A 24694-nucleotide genomic window follows, 5' to 3' on the forward strand; every position below is an offset into this window, starting at 1 on the left:
AGACCGTGCATCTGAGAGCACTGTCCAAACACTTCTCGCTCTGCGGCAGGCTTGGTGCCATGACCGCTGCTGCCCTGGGAAGCCTGTTCCAGCACCCAACCACCCTCTTGGTGAAGAGCCTTTTCCTGATATCCAGCCTGAACTGCCCCTGAGTTTTTTCATGGAAACTGATGGCATGTAGAATTTAATTTCCTAAAATCTTTTTGGCCTTTCATCAGCAAAAAACAACTGAACCAGAAGTTCAACGCCCAGAATTCCTCGAAAAATATAGCTCTAAAAAATATCTTGAGAAGGCAGACTCTTTATTTCTATTATTTAAACCAGTGGATTTAACTAAGTCACCAGAGGAGGAAAGAAACCCGAGTTGCAGAAAGTGATAGTGATTAAATAGCTAAATTTGAGGAACACAATCAATTCTAGAGCTGGATGAATTGCTTTTCATCCCATCTGAGCTAACAGCTGTTAGTGACAGGCTGAACTTCCAGATCAATTAAAACCCTGAAACTGGTTCACAGCTTAGACTCAAGGGTTTGGTACATGAAAAAAAAAGAAAAAAGAAAAACAACTAATACTAATCTTTAACTGAAAAGCTTTCAGGTAAAGCTTTCCCTGTACAGAAGGAAAAAAAAAACACCAAGTAAATAAGGAAAAACCTAACTCACCTTTCCTGGCCATGGTGGATACCGGCCCAGCTTCCCCCTAGGGACAAATTAAAGCATTAGGCACTAGGATCAGAGATGGGGGGAAAAAAAAAAAAAAAACAACAAACCAGAACAAACCACACACGCCACCACCAGCTATTCCATTTCTATCTCATCTCATTACATCATATTATCATATTAAGAGAATTACAATTTACAGACAAAACCTACCGTGATGGGCAAGGCACAAGCACTTGAAACATAAGCATCATTATTGGTAGATACCTGTACCTAGACAAAGTCCCTATAAAGTCTCCATGAACTTGCTGCACTATCAGAATTTAAGTCAAAAGAACAACAGCAGAGCTACTGCCTGGAAGAAGGAACGACATAGCCTTTATTCTTCTTGTAAGAGTGGATATTCCATGCAAGAAACTAAGTGCTGATTCAGGCAATCAAACCAAAGATCAGGTCGGTAACTTATTTCCATCAGGACAAAACAGTCCAGTAAGATAAGCGTATCACCTGCAGATTTCCAGCTCAGACAGCTGAGATTGTTAGAAGTTCTGATAGAAAAGCTCTAATGGCAGGACAGTGATGTCAGGACACCCACAATAGGTGTTCCATTATCACTTTCTTCAGATGCTCGCCATGTGGCGGTGTGCTGAAGATATAAAAGAGCCAAATGAAATGCAGAAAAGTTTATTTCCTATACTTGCTAACGTGTCCGTTACAAGAAGTACACAAAACTATTTTTTCCACAGAGGAGAAAAGACATTAGCCTTAGCCCACAGCACGCCAGCTTTATTATCATCTTACCCTTGCCACTTATGGAGGCTGCAGTACTCTCACAAAAGCTGATCAGTCATTGTCTTGACAGAGAGCAGCAGAGAATCTGCAAAGCCTGCCAGCTCCTGAACAAAAAATTCTCAACAAGAGGCATTCCAGCCCCTCCCGAGATGGTAATTCCATGGAGAAGATTCAGTAGTGATGGTCAGGCACGAAAACTGCCAAGAGCTTTAACCATGACCACGTCTCATATCTGATGCTTGCATTCTTGTGCTGAACAGTATGTTCATCAAAGCCTTTCATATGGTACTGTTTTACTGTTAGAGTTCTTCCACAACCACTCGAGGGACAGTAGCTGTCTAGGCTGTCACATACAAAACTAAAGCAGGATGATCTGCATTCCAACACCAAGAGCACTGCATGGCCCAAATGCTTATTTGAAAGAAATTTTACTGAAAGGAACCTTTACTTACTTCGCTCTCTATATTAGACAACTTCACAGCACTGTCAATTTTTCGGATGAGAAACTGCAGTTGTCACAGCCTGGAGCGCACACTTCTTTTTATCTGAGATATAAACGCATACACCTGCGTGTTGGGGATTAGCTATTTCTTGCAAGTCCTAGCGAGAAGCCCTAGCCTGTCAAGTGAAGCAGAGCCTATGCACTTAAAAATCAGTGCTTACAGGCCTTGATGGAATCCCCTCAGTTCTCCTGATCAGGAAATATAAAACCACAGCTCTCCAACTATTTGAAGGTAACACTGGAGTGACAAAGGGAAGTAGCTTCTGTGAGCTTCAAAGGAAACATCCTAACCTGCAAAAACAAAAAAAAAGGGTGCTTTCCCACGTTACTGTGTTGCTTTATTGAAGCACTCCCAAGGAGCAGTATCTTCACTCTCACTGACCGCCTTACTCGCTTATTCATTTTTCTTCTCGCCTCCCTTGAGAGGAGCCCGTATTTCCAAGCGAGCCCCGCACCGACCGCCCTGAGCCCTGCTCCCCACACCCCCCTCCATCTTACCCGCGCTCTCCCACCCGCCGCCTCCCGCCGCCTTCCCGTGGCAGCCCCCCGAGGAGCCGAGCCTGCCTCCCCTCGGCCCGCTCCAGCCGCGGCCGGCGGCCCCCGCTCGCCCGCCGCCGCCCCCGGCCCCTCCTCGCGCAGCCCCCGGGGAGCACGGCCCGGGACGCCCCGCCGAGCCCCTCCTCGCCCGCGGCCGGCGGGTGACGACGCTCGGCCCGGCCCGGCCCGGCCTCAGCGCCGGCCGCGGCCCCGCCGCCGCCCCGCTGCCACGGGCGGAGCCCCAGCCCCGCTCCCTCGGGCGCCTCACGAGGCGCCTCACACGGCGCCTTCCCCGCCGGGCCGGGCCGGGCCGAGCCGAGCCGGGCCGGACCGGGCCGGGCCGGGCCGGGCCGCGTCCCCCCGCCCGGCGCCCGCCGCCACTCACCACACCAGGTCTCCGAGCCTCAGGCTCACGGCCGCCATCTTACCGACACAGCCACCAGCCGCACCGCGCGGGGGCTGCCGGGACACGACGGCACCCGCCGGGGGGCGGGCGGGAGGGGAGGGGAGGGGCCGGGCCGCTCCTCCGAGGCGGGGCTGCGGCTGCGGCGCCGACCGGGCGCGGGGCGGGCACACCCCGGGCACCCCCCAGCGGCTCCGCAGGCCTCGGGGAGCGCCGTGCCGACCGGGCTGAGCTTGGGCCTGAGCCCCCGCTGGTGCCCCCGTGGGAGCAAAGGGAGGTCTCCGTGCTCCGGAGGCCTCGCACAGGTTCGCCCTGCCCGCCGGCGGCGCAGAAGGTGCGGCCAAGCAGGAAAGCTTCGTGCTGAGCACGGCGGGGTAAGTGGCTGTCGCTGCTGGGTCACAGCTGCTCTGCCAGGCCGCCGGGTGTGGGCACTGCGTGCCTTGCCTGCGCCGTGCCAGCGTCCGTCCCGGCATTTCCCGCTGCTGGTGAGGGATGCTGTTACCGAGCGTCTTCAGTAAAGGTCCCTGTGGTGCTGCCAGAGCGAAGGGGCTTCCTTCGGCGTGAGAGCTTGCCTTAAGGGAAAACAAACAAGCGTGTCACTGCTACCCGAGAAAACTCGCTGTCAGGATGTCCAGACCGAAGTGTGCCTGGATGCCAGAAGATAGCCGTGCACTGCGCTTGTATCCCCGGTGAACTGCATGGCCGACTGGCCAATGCATATTTTAAGAACATTAACATCATTTGAAATGGAGTTTTATTTTGTAACCTCCACAGACATCCCATTCCTGTGCACATCTCTTGTCTGTTTGCAGACAAAAACTGCTGTCTGTATGTCTGACTGCCTTCAATAAAGGACTCTACAGAATTATCAGGATGGATGCATTTCCTTCAATATAATATATGGTTTTAAAAAAAGAAAACAAAACCAAAAAGAAACACCTGTCGGGTTTAATTTGCCAGTCTGTAGCCACAATCCACAGGCTAACGTGGCTGGAGCTAAGCCGTGTTCTGCTTCCCCCGATGCAGACGGTGGTTCCTGGCCCCGTTACAATCGCTGCTGTCGGAGCAGTTGTTGCTGTGGGGGACTTGGCCTGGTCTTGGGGAATCCAGTTACAACTTGGCTTCATCTTGCTAAAACCTAATTCAGTGATTACCCAAACCCATTCTGACAAACACGACGTGCTGATTGAAAGGGACTCTGGTACGTTAACATGTAAGGGCACTGCCAGGCTGCCTTTGAAAGCCCAGGTGTTTCGGCCCTGACTACTGCCCACGACGAACAGCAAGCAAGAACTTGCAGGGCCCTTGGGCGGGTTTGACTTTCCCGTTCCCGGGCGTTGCACCCAGCACTGCCGTGCCCGTGCCCCGTCCCTGCCGGGGGGTTTGCCCGACAGGAACGGTGCTGAGCGCACCCAGCCCGCTGCTGGGCCGCGGGTGCCCTAGGCCCGGACTCGCTCCGGGCAGGGCGGCAGCCGGGAGGCCCGGGGCTCTGTGGAGAAGGCGAGCTCCGGGGGGGGGGGGAGGGCGCCGGCCGCCCTCTCTGGGCACGTCGCCCGCCGCACGGGCCCGGGGCGGCCGCTCGGCGGCGGCGTGGCCCAGCCGGGCGCCTCCCGGAGCCCCGCCCGCCGAGGGCGCAGCCCGAGCGTTCCCGCGGCGGCTTCCGGGGCGGCAGGAAGCGGCGGGCAGGGCCGGGCCGGGCCGGGGCCGCGGGGGGGGCTCGGCTCGGGGCGGGCGGCGCCATGGCCCGCAAGAAGCTGCACCGGCCCATCGCCGCCATGGCCAAGAAGATCCGCGAGTACCGGGCGCTGAAGGAGCGGCCGCGGGACTCGCAGCGCTTCGCCCTGGACTACGAGAGCATGCGGCGGCCCCTGACGCAGAAGCGCCTGCCGGCGCTGGCCTGGCGGGACGCGCGCAGCGAGAGCCGCCTGCTGGCGCTGCTCTGCCGCCTGCCGCGGTTCGGCGTGGGCCGCACGGTCACCCGCAAGTCCTGGCTGTGGGCGCACGACGAGCCCTGCTACTGGGTCATCGCCAAGGTCCGGGCGGACTACACGGCCGAGGTAACGGCGCAGGCCCGGCTGCGGGCGGGGGGTCCGAGCGGCAGCCGCCAGGCCCGGCCCGCCGTCCCCAGGGCCCTGCCCCGCTCCCGGGGCCGCTCTGAGCGCCCTCTCGCTTTCTTTGCAGAACATGGACCACGGCAGAGCCTGGGGGTACCTGACCTTCAGAGGTAAGAGCACCTCGTTTTCCTGCAGGGTTTGGGGAAAGCCTCTGTAAGCAGCACCAGAGAACAAAGCGTGTGGGGGTGGGGGAGCTGCAGGAGAACCGCAAAGTTGTTTTTTTTTTTTCCTCAAATTTATTAGCGAGAAAAAAGTTCTCATTTTTTTAGTTTCAAATGTCGGGGTCTAGCCCTCATGTTGCCATTCTAAGGAATATTACGGGAAAGCCAGTGCACCTTGGCCATGGGGAAAGATAATGCGCTAACAAAGCCCCAGAGGAGGTGCCAGACTGCTTTCAGACCTCAACAGTGAGACACAGAATGAACACGAGGGCATTCCAGGTAAAATCATCAGTGAAACGGGAGTGTTGGCAAGTAAACCTACATCACCAGGATTTTAAAATAGTACGTAGAATTGTATGAGTGAATTTCCCTATTTTTAAAGCTGCTTTAGAAATGTAACTTACTGGAGTTTCCGAAACACTTCTCATCCAAAGCTTTTGAAGTTGTTGGTTATTTTTAACAGTAAACTTCCCAGGGAACCTTCATCGGTGTAGAGATAAATTGCTCTCATTCTTACCCATGGTAAATAAAACAGAGAGAAGCAAAGGGATTTTTATATTACAAGTCATGACTTCTGGTCAGCACAGAACAACTTGCCTGATACCTTTTCAGTCTGTTCCTGTTCTGATTTCCAAGGACAGAAGTGGGATCCCATAGTATAGGCTGAACATACTATGTGATCTTTCGAAAGTTTCCTTTACTCTTGCCTCTTGTAGCATCTGTGACACAGGAAAGTTGACACTTGCTGTGTTTCCTGGAAGCAGTCTGTTGTTGAGAGCACTGACCACTGGCGTTCATCATCTTTTCTCAGGCAAAACCGAAAAAGTAATGAAAGAGATCGACAAAGTCATGTACCATGACTGGCGTATGGTGCCCAAGCATGAGGAGGAGACCTTCAAGAAATGCACCCCAGTGCCAGAGGAGACCATTCGGTACCTTCCATACCCGCCTCTGCTCCGAGCCATGATCCTTGCTCAGTGGCAGAAAGAGGGAAGAGCAATCACAGAGGAGCCACTGATTGATCTGAAGAAGGCCGTGGCCTCTCACCTTCAGGTAGCAAAGAAAAAAACTACAGGGACATCAGTGTAAAGTCTTGTTCTATCACCTGAGCTTCCCCCATGCTTTTGCTGCGTGTGAACAGCACATCACCTTAACGAAGACCCACTTGTCCACTGTGGTATGGTGGATTCAGGTTTCTTATTTTTCTCCACAGGACTGTATGGTAACCTCATCTAAAAGGACAGGTACAGAAACACTCAGATTTTTTTTTTGCATAACTTTGGTCTCAGCAGAGGAACCTTCTTGGTTCCCTGTATATTCTCTGAATTTGTAGCGCCTGTCACCAGCTACAGTTCTTTGGAGTACAGTTTCCTTACAGCCTGAAAAAGGATTTTTTTTTTTTTAAAGAACATTGTTCAGGTAGTTTAAGTACCTTCCTAAATCACAGAAAAATAACTAAGAATATCACATTGTTTCCCAGAGCTGTGTGTAAATGTCTCTCTCAGATTAAATAAACGATTTCTTATTTCCACAGTACATTTCTAAGAAAACTTGATTTATTTTTTTCCAATGCCTGGAGGTCATCATGATTAGTTGAGGTGCAAATGCAGAACCTTTAGTTTACCAAATACAGGCGGGGCATCGGACTCCTTTTACCCAGTGCAGAGTATCTGAGTTGCTCAAATATGATTGCAATGAACAACGTGGGAGGAACACGACTTTAGATACTGAACTTTATTCCCAGAGCTGACTGTCCTGAGATGGGAGAATCAGTTCTGGAGGTACAAGGTATCCAGCATGAGCTATTACTATTTGAAGCCAATAACAAACTATCACATATTCCAGTTGTGGTAAAAGTTGCAAAAAATGCAACTCTTCAGTGCAGTGCTTAGAATTTCACTTTTTCTCACAGTATTTGTGGCTTCTGCTGCAGTGTCAGGAGCTGTTAGGGTGCTGGGGAGTGGTTCTGGTCTGGGTGTGGTGAGGGTATCACAGAAGTTGTTCAGGTTAGTAACCTAGCTTCCTGCAGTAGTAGCTATTCGGCACTTTGGTCTGCTGCAGTAAATACTTGAGAGTTGCTGTTCTATTTGCAGCAGCATCCTAACATCACCAAGGAATTTACTGAAAGCAAGCAAAAACTGGACTCTGTGCCCTTTCCAGTGCGTATGGAAGGCGGGGATGGCACAGAGTAATGTGCCCACAGGTACCAGAAGGGGGTTGTCAACAGCCAGGAACAAATGGGTCAACATCAGCCACCTGCACTTGTATGGGGTTCCTCACCAAAGGCTCTTGAAAGTTTAAGCTGCCACGGGATGAGGGTTTTCTCATGGCTTAAAAGCTGGTCCTATGGCAAGGCACAAAAGCTGGGAAGAACTGAGCTCTCGTTCCTCTACTGTGAAAGCCCATGGCAGGAGCTGTGAAGGGTACACACTAGTGCTGGTTCCCTAGCTTTAGAAGCAAGGGGAGCATCCAGTGGCGGAAAATGCGGTGTTGATAAATGCACAAATACTGTTACAGGCTGTGAGACCTCCAGCTGCAGCTTGCTGTGGATGGAAAACAGCTTGTTTGTTTTCTGTAACCTCCTAAACCATGAATGCGTTTGGATACAGCAAATGCAGCACAGCTCGCCTATGGAGGAGCCTCCCCTCGGGCACTGCTGCTCAAGGCAGAGCTGGCTCCTGAGGTTAAAGGCCTCCAGCACGGCTCCTGCTGGGGCTCCTCTGCCTTTGGGAGGGCAGGCCTTTCAGCTGGGATCATTGCAGGGGGGCCTCAGGTTCTCCGGGATTAACAGGTGTCTTCGGTGCTTTTGCCCCAGGGTCCCTCTGCCTGCTGCCCCTGCAGCTTTTCATGCCACTGACAGCTTCCAAAAGTTATGCTCAGCCTTGCCAGCACTCCAGGACAGGGACAACAGCATGGAGACATGTCATGGAGTAAAACCAAGGGAACAAGCGTATGCTTAAAAACAGGCTCTCCCTCTCTTGCTCTCTAGGGAACAGCTGCTGCTCCATGGGGGGAGAAAGAATAAACTCAAACATCATTTCCAGCTCCAGACTGGGCTGGAGCCACGGCAGGGCAGAGCAGGGAAATCCTGGGACGTGCAGTACAGGGGACATAGGAGCTGCCTCACCTACCTGCTTAAAGCACGCAGCACCTTGACAGCCCCTGTCAGCCAGGGCTCCTGCCCTCAGGGCCTTTTCCAAGAGCTTGTTTACTGCTTCCAACGTGCTACAGATTCACTTGGGTCCTGTAAAGCTTTGGACTCTTCCACTGGTCTTCATAAGGATTGCAGGTGGGAGGCCTCAACAGGCCACCATGGGCAGGGCAGTTAGTTACAAGGCAAGTGACTGATGTTACAAGGCAGAGCCAAATGCTCTGTTCTCAAGCTACTGCACCAAACTATTCATGTCACTGATACTACAATGTACTACTGTTTACAATTTTACACACATGCCCTAAGGATGCATAGGCAGTTAATGAGGAAGCAGACATAATTCATCATCTAATTGTTTGGGAAGCCAGCAGCAAGGATCCTGCTTAATGCAGTTCACCCTGCAGACTGACAAGTGGTAATTGGCAGAGTCAGTGTTCATAATCCTACTCACAATAATTTTCACGACTTTTTTGTCACTTCTTATCAATTACTGCTACATATATCCTTTGAATGAATTCAACTCTAAAAAAATAAATACAAACTTGTATAAATGCTGCTGGGACTAAGAGGAGCAGACAAGTGTGATAAACTTACTTTCTGAAGCGTTGAATGTCACCGATTCCCACTGCACTGTGAACTACCACCCTGTACTGACAGGACACTGGTAACTTGAGCGCTGAAAGCTGAGACTTGCCATGTTAACCCTAGTATCTCACCTGAAGGGGACTCCACAAGGGCTGCTGTAGATAGCCAGCAGCTGAACAGTCCTTTTCTACCTTTTATTTCTGACACTGGGAGAAGCTACACATTGCACTTGCCTCAAGGGCATGCGGCTTGCAGGATCAGCACCTCCTGCTCAAGTACAGTGAGTAATAAACATCTCATTTCTTGCTAATAAATTGCTAAATGGGGGAGCATTTGAGCTGCCATTCCCACTATTTAAATATCACGATGTTATTTAAGGCTGAGTAGAAATCCCAGTGCCTTTTCAGGAACAAGACATATGGGCACTTGCTGATGTTAACACATTTATTACATACAGAACAGATATGGTTTGTTGTTTGATAGCATAGGGGAAAAAGCATGGGAACGTATTCATACAGCGGTCTCTTTACAGAATGCCATCTTCTGACCAAACAGCGGAGTTTACAGGCCTTAAGACACTTCTTAAAATCCTTTTGTAACATACAAGATACTTTACATACATCACAGTGGAGATATGACAGGGAAGTGTGGTGAAGCCAGTCAGTTCTCACCTTGCTGCCCAGCAGCCACCAAATACCGACAGAAGCTGACAGTAGAAGATGGTTCTACTTAGCTGTAGCTATCCCTCTTACACATGTGCTTCTCTTGGAGGAAGACATGCATCCAACTGGAAAGGAACCTGTTGCTGGAGACTCAAGACCAGTTTCCTTATGTTGCCAGGGATCAGTGGGTGACAGAAGACCGAGTCACTTTTACTGCTAAAACCAAATACAGAACAAACAGTAAGAGGTAAGAACATTGCAATTCTCTATTTTCATGTTGGAGGTTCAACAGAGCTAATGAATTGGACTTACTATGCCTTGTTTTTACCTTAAATTAGGCCAAATTATGAAATTTTCTGGGCCCTAATTAACTGTTAGATGTCTGTGGAATGTGCTATCTAAACGTCTATCTTCTTGTTAACTTTAATGCATTCTGTGCTGTGACCCAAAGAACTTGTCCTAGCAGAAAACATTTGGGGAAAGTGAACAAGAAGTCTGGCATGGTCAGCAGTACCCCAGTGAGATGTTCCTGGTGAAACGTTCCCATTCTGCATGCGGGTGGCTGTTCCAAGAATCCCTTAGCCAAAGGCAAGCCAGAGATTCCAGTGTGTTGATGGCTGGAGGACGTTGTCCAGCTGGTTTCCTACCTCTGTGAGGAGTGGTGCAGGTCCATGCATCACCAGCAGTGCTCACAGGCAGTGCAGGCACCGCTGTGGCCCTGTACTTTGGTAGTTGAGGTCTCTGTTCTCTGGATCTGTCCTCTTGGTTCCTTGCGGAGAGGAACTGCGTGCCCCTGCCTTTTCTGAACTATGGATTCAAAAAGCATTTCAGTGCTGCTGAATCAGGACAGACGTTACATGTTAGAGCTTCCCCAGTGAATACTGTGTCCCTGCAGCACACAAATAGCTGTAGACCACAAGCCTTGGGAGCAGCCCGGGTCATGGCAACAAGCGCAGGACACAGCTGGGACACATTCCCCAGAGATGGAAGTGAACATCCCTGTGAGACTGAGAGTGCTGCACAGCTCAGGAAAAACAAGACGATCACCAGGATCTTCTCAGTTCATCGCTAACAATGTGCCCTTGTGGAGACAGGTCTGTCTCCACTGTCAGAAAGGAAGGACAAACCATTGCCTCCACATCTGGAGCTGCCACGCTCTGAATACGGAGCTTAAAACTGCTCTCCCTGACCCCAATTTTTGCTGCTTCTCCTATAAGCAGGACACGCACTTACAATCCCACAGCACAGCTCACACAAGGAGGGCAGTCAAAATTCTCTCAGGGGTTGTCATTCTTTTCAGGAGTCAGAAATGTACAGCTTTTCAAGCTACTTAATAACAAAGTCAGTCAGTGCTTGTGATGTTAGGTAAAAGATGCTGGGAGATCTGGCCCCAATTCCCTTTTCCGTGTGACCTCAGGTGAGAGACAGCCTGTACACCTTGACTGCATCTACACACTTCCCTAACCTGACAGCCACTGTGTGAAAACAGCCACCCCCTTCCAGCAGGATGCCAGCAGTTCCTAGGATGGGACACATCCGTATGAGTCAAGGTAATCTCACCACGTTAATGCAGAATCCACAGTACACCAACATTATCTGCCCTCACCTGTAGTTTAAAAGCCAACAAATGCTATACAGAGACAAATTTATCCTAAACCTTTCAGGCTCATAAAAAGAATGAGCTCAAGAGGTCTTTTTTTGCCTGGCATTTCTGGAAAAAGGAGTTAAAAGCATTGCTGCCTTTTCTGCTCTCAAATAACAAGGTTCCAGTACCTCTTTGTTACCATAGCTTCCAAAGGCCCCACGGCCTCCACAATCAAACACCTGCCGCCCATCGGAGGCTACCACACAATTCTCTCTGGATACATACAGTCACCCAGCACACTACTGCTAAGACAACAGCAGCAGAAGAGGAGGGAGACTTTCCATCTGCTCGTATGGAGGATGTGTTCCCCACAGTAATGGCACTGCCACCGTCTCCGGCCAACCAGCAGAAGTGCTCCTTTCTATTGAAGGCTCCTTGGACCTGGCAGCTGTCAGTCTGGGGGATATTATTCTGTGCTTAAGTGTACTCTGTGCATAGTGGATAAGGTGAAAAGTCCACTGGTGAACTAGAAAGCATTTTTTCTAGTGTTGTAGGAGTTGTGATTTACCACCACTGCTTTGGCGGAGGACACCAGGGTGACATACTACTTCTCATGCAGGTGGGAGCAAGGCAACCTGCTGGACAACCACAGCCACCACCAGTCCATCTCCCCAGCCCCAGGCAAAGTCTTTGCACAGCTCTGGCTCCAAGCTTCACTTTATCAATGTGCTGCCATTTCTCTCCTTGTAGACACCAGCTCCAGAGCAGAATAACAACCCAACCACGCAGAAAGCGCACAGGCCCAAGATGAAAGCTGCAAGTTCAGAGGTTAGAAGGGGGTGACAGTCCGAGGCAGGAGCCGCTGCAGTTGTCTGGGGTCGGTTTCCAGCAGTAGGTATAATGCAGACGTTCTGTATGTACATCTTGGCATTCAGGTGGGAGGAGGGACACTTACGTTGGTAGGAAAGGAGAAATTCTCACTCAGGGATATATGATACCTGCCACACAATAATGTGGCTCCTTTCTGCCTTAGAAAGTACTGGCTTCACCTGGGTGGCATCTCCTGCGTTCTCTTCTGTCTCATCATCTTCTCCATCCCCTGAAGAGAGAAAGCAGAGTAAGAAAGGCAGGACAGAAAATCCCAAGTTGTGCTGCCCTGGAATTCTTCAGAAGAGGTGAATATCACTGCTACAGTCTCTGCAGTCTGATGACAGACAGCATGAGCGCAGACCTTCCTGTATGCCTACAGGACATTTATAACAACATGGTGTTTTTCTGAAACAGGCCTGTATGAATGGAACAAACTATCTCTAATGGCAGGGTAAACTGCCCTTCTGTTTGGGGAAGCCAGCGTCTATGACACAGTGCCCCAGACCAGCATAGGTGACCACAGTGAGACAGCAATGTTTGGAGCCAGTGGCACAGATGGTTTTATTTTTTTCACTCACGCTGACTGCATGGCACTACTGGCTCAGGCAGGGGCAGGGTCTGGCAGCCTTGTGCTGTGCAAGGAAAATGCTTGCTATCTGCTCCCACAGCAGGAGGTAGGAGAAAAACAGCCTTGCTTTCCAGATGTCTCTCCCCACAGCACCGATCCTTCTCACACGTATCCCCGCACCCCTTCCCATTCCAGATGCCTCCCACTGCAGGCACTCACCGATCCGGAAATCGATGTACCCTTCTCCTCCACTCAGCACTAGGACATTCTTCAGCTTCTGCCCCTCGGTCTCTGTGGCTGCTGTGCTGGGGTTCTCTGAAGGGCTGTCCAACACACTCCCATTCAAGGTTGCGAGGACGTTGCCTGGGTCAGGACAGAGATGCCGTCAGTGCCTCTGCTCAACCCTCACATACTTAACACACAAACACAATTGGACAGGACAATTCCTTCTGCTGGTGAACTTCAGAAGACATTGCAGTTTAAGCTACCAATGTCTGAGCCACAGTGACATCTGTGTGGCACTGTTTGTGCTAAGAAACGGCACAGATAAGCTTTTGCTGCAGATCAGCTCAAGCTCCTGCCACAGAATGGACAGCAGTACAAGGCCCTCATGAGGAAGGGCTGTGCTCATCCTTACCAGGCACAGAGACAAAGAACTTGACAGCATCACGGTGACCGTGGAAACAGAGTTGTGCCTGAGCCATGGAGCAGTAGGGAATAAAACTGCTGGCAGATTTGTCGCTGTTGTCATCGCCATACACATGGATGACCCCACCAGAGCGGCTGCCCTCTCCAGAGGTGGGTGAGGTCTTGTTGGCTGGGGACAGGGAGAAGGAACATTGTTAATGATAGTTTTGGTCCCATTTACAGAAGGGGCTCAATGAAAGAGAAAACTCATGAGCCATGAAGGAAAACCTTTAAAAGTTCAAGTCTCTTTAAAGGTCTTATAGAATAGAATAGTTCAGGTGGAAGGGACTTTCAAAGATCATCAAGTCCAACTGCCTGACCACTTCAGGGCTAACCAAAAGTTAAACCATATTAATGAGGGCATTATCCCAATGCCTCTTGAGTACTGACAGCCATGGAACCTCATTAGGAAGCCTGTTCCAGTGTTTCACCACCCTTACAGTAAGGAAATTTTTCCTAATGTCCAATGTGAACCTCCCCTGGCACAGCTTTGTACTGTTCCTGCATGTCCTATCCTCAGTTACAGGGAACGGAGACCAGCACCTCACTTTGCACTTTCCCTCCTCAGGAAGTTGCAGAGAGCAAGGAGGTCGCCTCCTGGCCTCCTTTTCTCCAGGCTAGACAACTCAGGTGTCCTCAGCCTCTCTTCACAGGGGAGGCAGGCCTTCCAGACCTTTTACCAGCTTTGTTCTCCTCCTCTGGACACTCTCTAGGACCTTAACACCCTTTTTATATCGTGGAGCCCACCCAGAACCGCACACGATACTCCAGGTGGGGTTACACCAACACTAAATATAGCATGAAAATCACCTCTTTTGACCAGCTGGCTATGCTGTGTTTCATGCACAATGTGCTTTGCTCTCTTGGCTGCCAGGGCATGCTGCTGGCTCGCATGGAGCCTGCTGTCACCAGCACCCCCAGATCCCTTTCTGCTGGGCTGCTCTGCAGCCCTTTGTCTCCCAGTCTGTTCCTGTGTCTGGCATTACTCTGTCCCAGCTGCAGCACCCAGCATTTTCCTTTGTGAACTTCATGCTGTTGCTGAATGCCCAATATTCCCATCTGTCCAGATCCTTCTGCAAGGCCCCTCATCCCCCAGGGAGTCAACAGCGCCTCCCAGTTCCGTATCATCAGCAAACTTGCTAAGGAAGCACTCCAGACCTGCATCCGGATCATCGATAAAAATATTGCATAGAACTGGCCCTAGAACTGAGCCTAGAATTATGTGAGGGCTGTGATGGAGGAGACCACACACGACTGTACAGTCCCTCTCTGTTAGGTTGGTAAATCCATTCATCATAACAAACTACATTTTTCTAGTATTTGGCTACTAATGAGGTACACACCCCTGGAGGCTGTGGAAAAGAGTGACGGGCATGCTAGGGAAGGCCTCTGGGGTGTTCCAGTGAAGGTCTCTTCTCTAGCAGCAATCCTGTCCAGCCTTCAGAAATTATTTCCTGTCCTAGGATCAGCCTTCGGCTTTGGTACTTGGCTGTGTAAGTGAAGATTTCCACTGTACCCATGACACATTAAGGCCTCTTAACGTACACCTGGAGAATCATTGCTATTCTGGGAACTGGTGAAGTTTTTCTGTTTATCATAAAATCACAGAATGGTTTAGGTTGGAAGGGACCTTAAAGGTCATCTAGTTCCAACCCCTCTGCCATAGGCAGGGACACCTCCCACCAGACCAGGTTGCCCAAAGCCCCATCCAGCCTGGCCTTGAACAGGGATGGGGCAACCACAGCTTCTCTGGGAAACCTGTTCCAGTGCCTCACCACCCTGTGAGTACAGAATTTCTTCCTTTTATCTAATCTAAACCTACCCTCTTTTAGTTTAAAGCCATTACCCATTGTCCTATCATTACAATCCCTGACAATCCCCAGCTTTCCTGTAGCCCCCTTTAGGCACTAGAAGGCCACTATAAGGTCTCCCTGGGGCCTTCTCTTCTCCAGGCTGAACAACCCTAACTCCCACAGCCCGTCTTCATAGGAGAGGTGCTCCAGCCCTCTGATCATCTTTGTGGCCCTCCTCTGGACTCATTCTAATACTTTCATGGTTTCCAAGTCAAGTCCTTTGCTCATGCCAAGCTCTGAGCACACAGACTGCTGAAAGCAGCCTCGGTGTCTGGCTGAAGGCCTCTCAGCCCAGTCAATGTCACAGCAGTAGAGTACGAGCCTTCCTTAGTCCTTGAGTTAGCCTTGAAGCAGATTAGCTACTCAAGCAATGAACATCAGAAAGATAGATGTTCACCACCCACAGCTTCCAAGGATTTCAAAGTCAGCTCAGAGGCCTGCATCTTTCACGTCTGAGCTCTCAGGATGCGAATGTTTCCACTCACCAAGGAACAGAGAACAGTGCTCAGAGGTCAGGACAGGAGATGCTTTCCTTCTGCATGTACCCATATTAGTAAACCACAAACAGTACTAAAAATCACACGGCTTTCACTTTCACTCTATTTCCAGAGAGAACTGAATTGCTTAGTTAATTATCTGTAGTTCTCTATGTTGGCTTGGGCTGGATTTCAGCTGTTAAGTGGCTCAGGAACAAAGGAGATTTTTACCTAGCAGGCTCATGAAAGGATGCTGAGGTAAGTACAAATATTTGGACAGAAGAATGGGAATCAATGTGTGCAGGGACAAGAATATCCCTAAGATGAAAGCTCTCTGCACACCTCTGTGCTTTGGTTTACTGTAAGCATCTACAAGTGGCTCAGCTCCTCTGACTGACAGACAGGGCTGGTACTGGCATTTGAGGCTTCAAGCTCAATATCTGGCTTCTCACAGTGACCAATACCAGATGCTTTAAAAGGAAGAGACATGCTGATAATGTTTCTGGACAGCCACAGGAACATCCTACAATGGGAAAAAAAATCCTCTTTTCTGACTGTGGAAAGGCTGAAGTAAGTATAAATCTGAATGGTGAACTCAGACCCTGCCTTAACTGGCACAAAACCAAACAATCTTCAGTATTTATCCAAGTCTCTCTTGTTAAAAGTCTTGGTTGATTATCTGCAGCTGTCAGGTGCCACAGCACCTACTACCACTGGCCTGGAAACTGATTGAGAGAAGCATCCTTGGAAAACGAAGGATGACCATGGAAGACCTTGGACGAACATTCTACTCCTGCTTCTTGGAACTGACTGACTAAATCTTTACGATCTCCATCTCAGACCTGGCCTACCAGAACAAGGGAACTGATTCTGATGAAGAGTAAAGTACCTTTGACATACAGAAAAAGGAGGAATGGCTGATGAGATGGATAAAAACGTTTTGGCTATGGGAAATGATGACATTTACATTACTGTCTCTGTTCACTTTTCTCAGATGACTAGCTTAAAATGAAAGAGTGATGAGGAAAAATGGGTGGAGAGAACTAAATGTCAGGATGGAAAGGTAGAAAAGCATGACTGCTAAGGTGAGCAGGTGCAAAAGGAGTGCAAGCTGAAGGAAGGAGACAGTGGACTTACCCCGGAGCCCAAGAAGTTGGCCTCGGTGGAGGACTACAGCTAGGTACAGGGAGGGAGTGGGAACACACAGAGGCACGGGAAGAGATAGGTAGGATGGGAGAGAAGAAAAAGGTGGTTACTGGGAGAAAATTCAGGGAGCAACAGAAATGCATAAACTTGGAGAAACCATAACAAGAACTACAGGTTTGATCAGCTTATACCAACACTGTTCTTGCTCATTTTACTCTTATCGTACAAGGATAAATATAGTATCTGAGACAGAAGAGGGTCCATGGTCACAAAGATCCATTGCTAAAGTTCCTAGTGAAAGTTTACAGCTTACCACATTTTTACAGAAACACCAAAAGATAATGCAACTGGTTTACAGCAGGGAACAAGTTTAATTCAGAATTATGACAACAGTACCAAGAAAGAATGGGATCTAATATAGGGATTCAGAAGTGAGACAGAGTTTACAATGTACAGATGACTCTGTCATTGGCTTCCTGGTGTCAGCCCCAGGGTCTTCAGCAGCCCTAGAGGAGACACAACTTCATCTCTGACTTCCAGGAAAATTACAACAGATTTGCTCCTCTTACACAAGAGCTATTTGCTTCTCAGCTTTCCTGCCACCAGTGGTGAGAAAATGTACATTTCACTGCTGTCCGTTGAAAGCAACTGCAGTCAACCTCAAATCCTACTCCCCCATTATGTTTTGGAACAAATGTTCCACCAAGGAAATTAGATGCTGACTGGAAGGTACAGAACAGAATTACTGAGAGCTTCAATTCAACTTCCAGCTCTAGATATGTGCCTGTTAACTACTACTGCTAGGTCTCTTCACCAGGTTTAATTTGTGTTAGGATACTGATTTCTACTTGACTGATAAAAAGCTTTTCTGAGGTCAGCTTCTGAAAAATACTGTCATGGAGATACTTAGATGTCTACAGCAAATAAAAATTTCGAGGGAGATCTTCCTGGTGACTCAAGAGCCTCCTTTTGGAGACTTGCTACAATTTCCAAGGCTTTGTTTCTCCTTTTTTCCAGTAGCTACAAAATCAGCTCACACCAGTCTGCTCTGTCAAAAGAGAAGACCGTAGAGATGGTAGAGACATCATTGGTGCCCCAAGAAAAATATAGCTTCAACTGAACTGAAAGGAACCTTAACAAATCTCCATTTGGTTTTAAATAGCCTAAAAACATTTAACTGCACACTTAGTTCCACAATTAAGGAACAGTTAAACCAAGGGCAAGGTGACTCGTACTCAGGGCTCTTCTCTCTGAACACAGCTATGATCAACGGTGTGTCAGGTTCAGAGTAAAAACGTCCAGAAAATATTAGCCTGCCAGGGCCATCTGCCACACTGCACAAATAACATGCAAAAGCACTGTTCTTTTCAGGGCAACACAGAACAATCTCTGATAAAGATCACTTACTCTCAGTCAGTGGAATGGAGATGACAACACCATTCCCTGTCCCCACCCAGAGACGATTGCCAGCAATGAGCAGAGCTGTAATCCGTACAAAGGAGAAGCCCAGTTTTCCAGTACCTAGGTAAGTGTGCATAAGAATTGTAGAGTTAGTTAAGACTGTAGGACTTTGGGCAAGGTCTTCTAACGAATTTTCATTTCTCCCTGATCTCAGTAAGCAACAGACTATTTACTGACAGTCCCTACTGCCTTACCTAGCATCTTGCTGACATAAGGCTCGATGTCAACATCCTGCAGATGTTGATGGCTGTGAGCATGGTAAAGCCTCAGGGTGGAGTCCAGGCGGATGGAAACCCATACTCCATCTCCAATCCATGCCAGCTGTCGCACCTGGCTCTCGCGCCGAGGGTGGGCATCAAAGGATTTCTGAAATGCAAAATAGGTGGACCGGTGTGAGTTCACAAAAGATCTGCACTTATCTGCACATATATTCTATTTTCCTCGACTGAGATTGCATGTTTGGGTTTCAAAGGCCTTGGAAGAAAATGTATTAATGCCAGAAGTTAACTATAGTATACAGAAAATCCCTTGTTTGAAATGAGGAGTCGCATGGCACAGAGTTGCAGCTCCTCAGAGAATATGTTCTTTGCAGAGCACTTTGGGAGCAGGAACATTTAGAAACCAACCGCTTTCAATGTGATTGGTAGAGAAGGTAAAGACACAGCTCTAGTATGAATTCGGAAGATCAGCAAACTGCCTTGGCTCACTGATGTGAAATTCAGTTTCAGCACTTCTTCTCTCTTTGAGCAGAATTATTCCAAGCACTGTTAAGGAGGTTTGTACTAACACCATTGTACTGAATAAATGTTTCTACCAAAATGCTCTGAATGTTTTTTTTTTTTTTTTAAGGCAAGTGGGACCACTGGGACTTGCTAACTATATCCATCATTTGTGCCTCATCGCCTACAGATGGAGAAGTCTGAGACCATACATGAAGGAGAGCTGTAAAGCGCAGATATACATTTGTACAGTACATGATCCCATAGCATTAGTAAAGACAAAGAAAGTCCTCAGTTCAGACTTATCTAAAGATTTAAGTTCTGCAAAGGGAGGAAGGAATAAATACCTCTCTGGCAGATTGTGTCATAAGATGACCCAGACTGACAGTTTGACAATTTTCATCCTACAGTCAGCAATGGACAATAAAAATGTTCTGCATTTCCATAGCAGAAAACAGCTAGAAGAATAAATACAACACAAGTACGTGCATACATACACATTTGCTCTCATACCTCAATCTGCATTGTCTTAGGTTGAATAACATGGATTTTGTTCTTGTAGCCACACCAGACTCTGTCATACACAACAGCCATGCAGCGGATAGAATGGTGAGTATGACCAAGGTCCATGAGGTGGTAATTACTGAGATCCCACTGACCATCTAAGGTGAAAAAACAAGGGTGAAAAACAATGCAGCTCCTTCATGACATGTCATTATTTAACAGAATCCCCTTGCCTTTCTATTTATATCTAGGTAAACAGGCCTAGCTGATACTGAAAAGCTGACCTGGCTTATGTCTGTGAACTTCCCATCAGCCCATAAAACCACTTCAGGCACAGCCTTATAGTTCCCAAGCACATGCCAATAACACACAGTTTAGTAGGCTCTCCAACTCAGGCTAATTTAAACATCCTTTGACTGTAATGAAGTAAACACCCTTCCATAACAAGTACAACAAAAACAGCAGGGGAAGAAGAAAGACAAGTTAACAAGACTATGTGGAAACTTAAAAGGAAAAGGAGCATACAGTGTTCATGGTGAGGCTTTCTCCTATCACAGACAGACATCATTATTTCCCCGAAGTGTCAGATCCAGGCTGAGGAATCAGATCTTCCTTCTCTTGGTCTAATTTGCTACCTAATCAGGCAGATAGTGTCTTTTGCAGACAGATTGCCTCTAGGTGATGAAGCATTATCATATTTCTGATGGGAACATTTTGTATGTGCCAATGGTCAGGATTGAACTCTGGAGACAGGCTGAATTGAAAATTAGATTGCACAAAACCAGAAAATCTCTGCATTTCACCCTGGTTGATAAACTGCTACTCAATGAACAACTGAGTAATAAATTCTTAATATACAAATATTATTCACAATTAGCAAAATCCCATGAGCCTCAGGGTATGAATACAGCTTAAGAACTGCTGAGGTTATAGGGAAAACAAAATCTCCTACAGTGAAGAGGACAAGAAACAGAATTCAAAAAAGTATCTTGAAATGACATGATTAAGGCATGTCAGGTTACTCAGACATCTTTCTTTTTTTTCACGAGAAAAGTGAAATGCCAAGTGCAATGTGAAGGCTCTACTTGTTTGGGATTTCCAGACTTCCAAAAAAATCCAGCTCTGTCTTCTGCATATGCAGAGACCAATTCCACTATTTATAGAGAGATCCATCTCACCTGGAAAACAGCAGGCCTGTTTGTACTGCACAGGTGATCTGCTCAGGTGCCGCTCATCTGAGCGGTTTGGAGCTCCCTGTGTGTGCACTGTACAGTTGATTTGTGAATGCCCAGTAACACTGATTATGGCCCAAATGTATTAATCTTACCAAACATGCCTCAAACAACTGTATGGCATATGCATTCTTAGACATGTTACATTCACTCCACATATGCTTACACAGCACATACACGCACTTTTTTTCTCCCCCAGAAAACCTCAGGAAATTATGCTAAAGTATGCCTTGGGTGTTTCAGGATAAGGGTTACATGTGTAAAATAGCTATGCATTTTAACCACGTGTTTGTACTCTAGCAAGCCAGCACCTTTCCTTCTTGACTAAGTAGAGCATTTAATTCATTGCTGCACTCTTGGCCAGCTTATTTTTCTTTTATTATATTGATCTTTACCTTCTCCTCGGTGGAATATGGCTAGTGTTCCATCTGCCAGAGCAACAAGGACCCTTCCCTTCACATGCCTGAAATCACAGGAAAGTAAGTACTTTTACAAAGTCTGTGGAAGTAAAGAACTTAACAATTCATTTTTAACTTCCACGCAAACCTTCTTTATATTCTGTCTACAATTCCCATTCAGTTTAGCATTTGCAGGAACATCCTGTAAATGCAGAGGATCATTCATACTTATGTGTAATAGGATTATCCAACAATTTCCTGTTTAGTTTAACTTCTCTTTCACACTTTAAACTCCAACAATTTCAACAAATTCCACCCAATTTACACCCTTTTGAAATTTTGCTTTTTTCTTCCCAATACTGCACTTGTCCTGTAGCACCTCATTCATGGTATTGGGTCAGGTCTGTAATTGAACGGGGTAGTGGATCAGTACAAGGCTTTCTAATAACAAAATCCTCAGGAAATTTTCCTCACAAATCGATGCACTTAGAAGCGTAAGGAAAAAGATGACTGACAAAGAACTATCACCCCACCAAAGACATCACTCAGTCACCAAACCTCCTCCTTCAGCATCCCTTGGAGCGCACACTTACACTAGACTCAGTACGGAGTCTTTCAGCTTTATTGAGTGCAGACACTTCTTCCAGTTAGACACCGCAGAGTGCACATACAGCCTGTAAGAAAGGACAAATCAGGGAGGATTAGCAGCAAGGCCCCACATCTTCAGCCTGATAAAAGTAGGACACGAATGTGCAACGTGAGGTGAAATCACAGTGTCCATGATGAGCTGAGGGCTCAGAACTAGTAATGAATCCCTACTGCAGAAACGAAAAGCAAACTAGATGTATGAGGATGAGTGGAGGCCAGAGGACAACTGAGGTGACAGAAATCTGCCAGCCTAAGGGGAACCTACCAGCCATTCTGTGCTCCCAGCCACATGGTGGGGGCAGCACTGGTGCAAGTCCCAGCAGCATCCCCATTTGATTCCTGATCTGGCAGTACTGTGCTCGACTCTGCCTTCAGCTGACCATTCTCCCTTAAGAGACAAAAGAACATTGTTAGAATTGTTTATGAACAGCAATGCACAGAATGCCCATCTGCGCTCACAGGCTGGCACTGCACAGGCAGATAAGGGCATCTGTACATACGCATCACCTCCATCTCTTCAGAGTTTTTCAATTGCTTGACTCCTGAACATGCAAAACTTTTTTCTCCCCCAAAGCAAATAACCAGTGCTTTACAGCCATAGAAGTTAACTCAGTGTTTAGCAGTAATTTTCTCTGTTCAATGATTTCTCTGTTCATTTCTAACTTCAACAGAAACAACTGAGAATGACTTTCAGGAACAACTGGAACAAGGAATGACTTAGGAATGACTTTCATCCCAGATTTCCACCTTGCTCCTCAGCCCATCACATCAGACACATTTATCTTAAGAATTTTTGGGCAATGACTTTCTTCATCATCTTTACAGCACATAATTATTATTTATGCTTTCTTCATAATCTTTACAGCACATTAGAGTTACTACTGGAATAAACACATGATCATTTTCACACGTGGATCAATAAGGTCCTTTGGTAAGAACATTAAGTGCACGTGTATTTTGGAAGATCCGTCTCAACAGCATTTCTAAATTCACACTGAGAGATCAAATATTTGCTCTTTAACAGCTGATACATAATCTGCTGCTGGCTAAACCATGTTTATTTTCAGTTCGTTTCTTCCTCTCCTTATCATCTCACCTGTAATACTATTTGGACACAAAACTGAAAAAAAAGTTTGACCCTTTATCAGAAGATCAGGCTTGTTCTCATAAACAGCTTACAAAAACAGAGCTGGTAAAGAACTGTACTGACACATTGGTCCCAGACAGCCTACCCATTCTGCCTAAGAGGTGCCTGCACAGGGACTGGATCCGTAAACACGTGCTCTGTGAGGGGCCCAGGCCGGGCTTGAATAGGGTCTGCTTCACTTGTACCATTCTCTGGTACCTCTGTAGCTTCTGTTGCCTCCTCTGTGGACTGGGACTGGTTGATCTTCCCATTGCAGACAGCAGCCACTTCACCTAAGAGACAAAGAACAGTGGGAGATGTACAAAGGGCTGAGGACTGAGCTGTAAGCTAGCTAAAATCAAGTTTCTTTTTTTTATTTTTTTTTAATTTATCCTTCCTTGCAGATACAATCAACCCCCGAGCCTGCATCACAGATAGCAGTTTATCCAGAGTGTTTGCTGCTCTGATGGGGAAACAGAGGTAGTTTTCAAGTAAAGCACCATCTGTGACTAGCAAAACATCAGAAGTTCTCCAAGGCTACCACTGCAGTATGGAATCAGCAAGAGCATTATTATGTTTTCCATACAGGCTTAATTGACTTAACATGAAGCCATGGTTGAGAGGAGAAGGCCACAGCTGAGAGAAGAACAGAAACAAATTTAACAGGGCAGACGTATAACCTGTCCAAAATACTCTGCTCTATTAGCCCCACAGCCAGGTTGCAGGATGGGGATCACTTGGAGAGAAAAGGAGGGCTCTAAAGATAAAAGTACGAAAGGGACTTTGGTCTTCATGTACTGCATTAAGAAACTTCTTGAGATCTCTGAAGCAGTTAAGTCAGGGACAGAAGGATGCAGCTGTAACACTAGAAGGTCATATGGAACTAGCTATAATTGGACTGCCAGTAAGTTTTATATCCCAGAACTCACTCTGTCCCTTGTCCAGCACAGGTGTGTCACCACGCGAGGAACAGTTGCTTCGTGGCACATTGCAGCGGGTTGCACAGCCCACCAGAGTGATTCCTGCCAAGACACCATCTGTTCCAGATGACTCTTCAGGATTTACATCTCCCTCCAGAAAGATCTCGCCTGGAGGATAATCACTCTCACTGGCCGCTGAAGGGCAAAGAACAGATTCTCCCATGAATCTAGCAGCCACTGCTAATTTAAATGTAGCAGTACTCCTGAGATCACCATGCGGAGGGAAGACACTGATCCTCGAGGTTCAATAGCCCCATGGAGGCATCACAACAGCAGTCAACACTGTGGCGAATCCCCTCATCCCTAATGTCAACATCCAGGACAGCTACAGAGCCCTCCCAAACCTGGGCAAGGCTCACTCTTGCTCCCAAGAGACATCCTTTACATGGCAAAGGAACCACTTAATAAATGCTCAATAAATGCTCAGGAGCGAAGGATCTCCACAGAAGTGTCCTACAAGAAGGCAAGATCTTGAGTTACAGTTTTGAGGGAAAATTACGGAATGCAGCAGCATCCAAGTGTTCGTTCTGAAGTGATGATGCTACATTTGTCACTCCTTAAGTGGAGAGGGTGACCTTGTGCAGATCACAGACAGTGTGTGGACCGTACTTACCAGGGATGCTGGAGATGCAGAGCACATGAGCGTTGCAGACAGTGAACTGGTCCACTACTGTGCCAGGCTGATTGGCATCAATGATTACAACTTTACTTGTTGACAGTGTACTGGTGAGAATCCAGACACGACTGGATGTGGCATCCATTTCATGGAACTCCTTCGCCTTCAGGAGAGCAAACACATGGGCAGAATCAGTGCTCCTCTCAGATCAGACTGAGCATATTATTACTTGGCAACATTTGTGTATGCAAAGACCACA

General features: G+C 47.7%; 4 protein-coding genes across 19 annotated transcripts in view; 2 read left to right on the plus strand and 2 right to left on the minus strand.

Moving 5' to 3' along the window:
- The window catches only part of GLYR1 (glyoxylate reductase 1 homolog), a 28302-nt gene extending 25323 nt beyond the window's left edge, over positions 1-2979 (minus strand). For 6 of the 9 annotated variants that reach the window (XM_050713745.1, XM_050713744.1, XM_035549202.2 and 3 more), the window contains exons 1-2: positions 2876-2979; positions 663-699 (exon numbers count right to left, since the gene is read on the minus strand). In XM_050713745.1, the coding sequence (XP_050569702.1) occupies positions 663-699; positions 2876-2913 (75 nt within the window). In that variant the 5' untranslated portion in view covers positions 2914-2979. Of the gene's footprint in view, positions 1-662; positions 700-1903; positions 2094-2114; positions 2245-2875 lie in introns of those variants that run through there. The other 3 variants (XM_035549206.2, XM_035549204.2, XM_050713743.1) reach the window with 3 other exon arrangements.
- HAPSTR1 (HUWE1 associated protein modifying stress responses) overlaps positions 1-24694 on the plus strand; it is an 824185-nt gene that overhangs the window by 539361 nt on the left and 260130 nt on the right. The window lies entirely within an intron of this gene.
- On the plus strand, positions 4547-6704 carry MRPS34 (mitochondrial ribosomal protein S34). The gene is made up of 3 exons (XM_035549040.2): positions 4547-4950; positions 5075-5117; positions 5980-6704. Exons 1-3 carry the CDS (start codon positions 4633-4635, stop codon positions 6255-6257), a joined length of 639 nt encoding a protein of 212 aa, XP_035404933.1. The 5' UTR covers positions 4547-4632; the 3' UTR covers positions 6258-6704.
- The window catches only part of MAPK8IP3 (mitogen-activated protein kinase 8 interacting protein 3), a 72079-nt gene continuing 56719 nt past the window's right edge, over positions 9335-24694 (minus strand). For 4 of the 8 annotated variants that reach the window (XM_050713740.1, XM_050713739.1, XM_035548792.2 and 1 more), the window contains 13 exons: positions 24433-24598; positions 23769-23954; positions 22946-23132; positions 21979-22101; positions 21659-21739; positions 21063-21130; positions 19445-19593; positions 18407-18578; positions 18159-18272; positions 16743-16781; positions 13227-13406; positions 12809-12952; positions 9335-12250 (listed from right to left, as the gene is read on the minus strand). In XM_050713740.1, coding sequence (XP_050569697.1) covers positions 12129-12250; positions 12809-12952; positions 13227-13406; positions 16743-16781; positions 18159-18272; positions 18407-18578; positions 19445-19593; positions 21063-21130; positions 21659-21739; positions 21979-22101; positions 22946-23132; positions 23769-23954; positions 24433-24598 — 1731 coding nt within the window. In that variant the 3' untranslated portion in view covers positions 9335-12128. The remainder of the gene's footprint in view (positions 12251-12808; positions 12953-13226; positions 13407-16742; positions 16782-18158; positions 18273-18406; positions 18579-19444; positions 19594-21062; positions 21131-21658; positions 21740-21978; positions 22102-22945; positions 23133-23768; positions 23955-24432; positions 24599-24694) is intronic. The other 4 variants (XM_035548791.2, XM_035548795.2, XM_050713737.1 and 1 more) reach the window with 2 other exon arrangements.

The sequence above is a fragment of the Cygnus atratus genome, chromosome 15 (genome assembly GCF_013377495.2).
Source record: "Cygnus atratus isolate AKBS03 ecotype Queensland, Australia chromosome 15, CAtr_DNAZoo_HiC_assembly, whole genome shotgun sequence".
NCBI classification, from domain to species: Eukaryota; Metazoa; Chordata; class Aves; order Anseriformes; family Anatidae; genus Cygnus; species Cygnus atratus.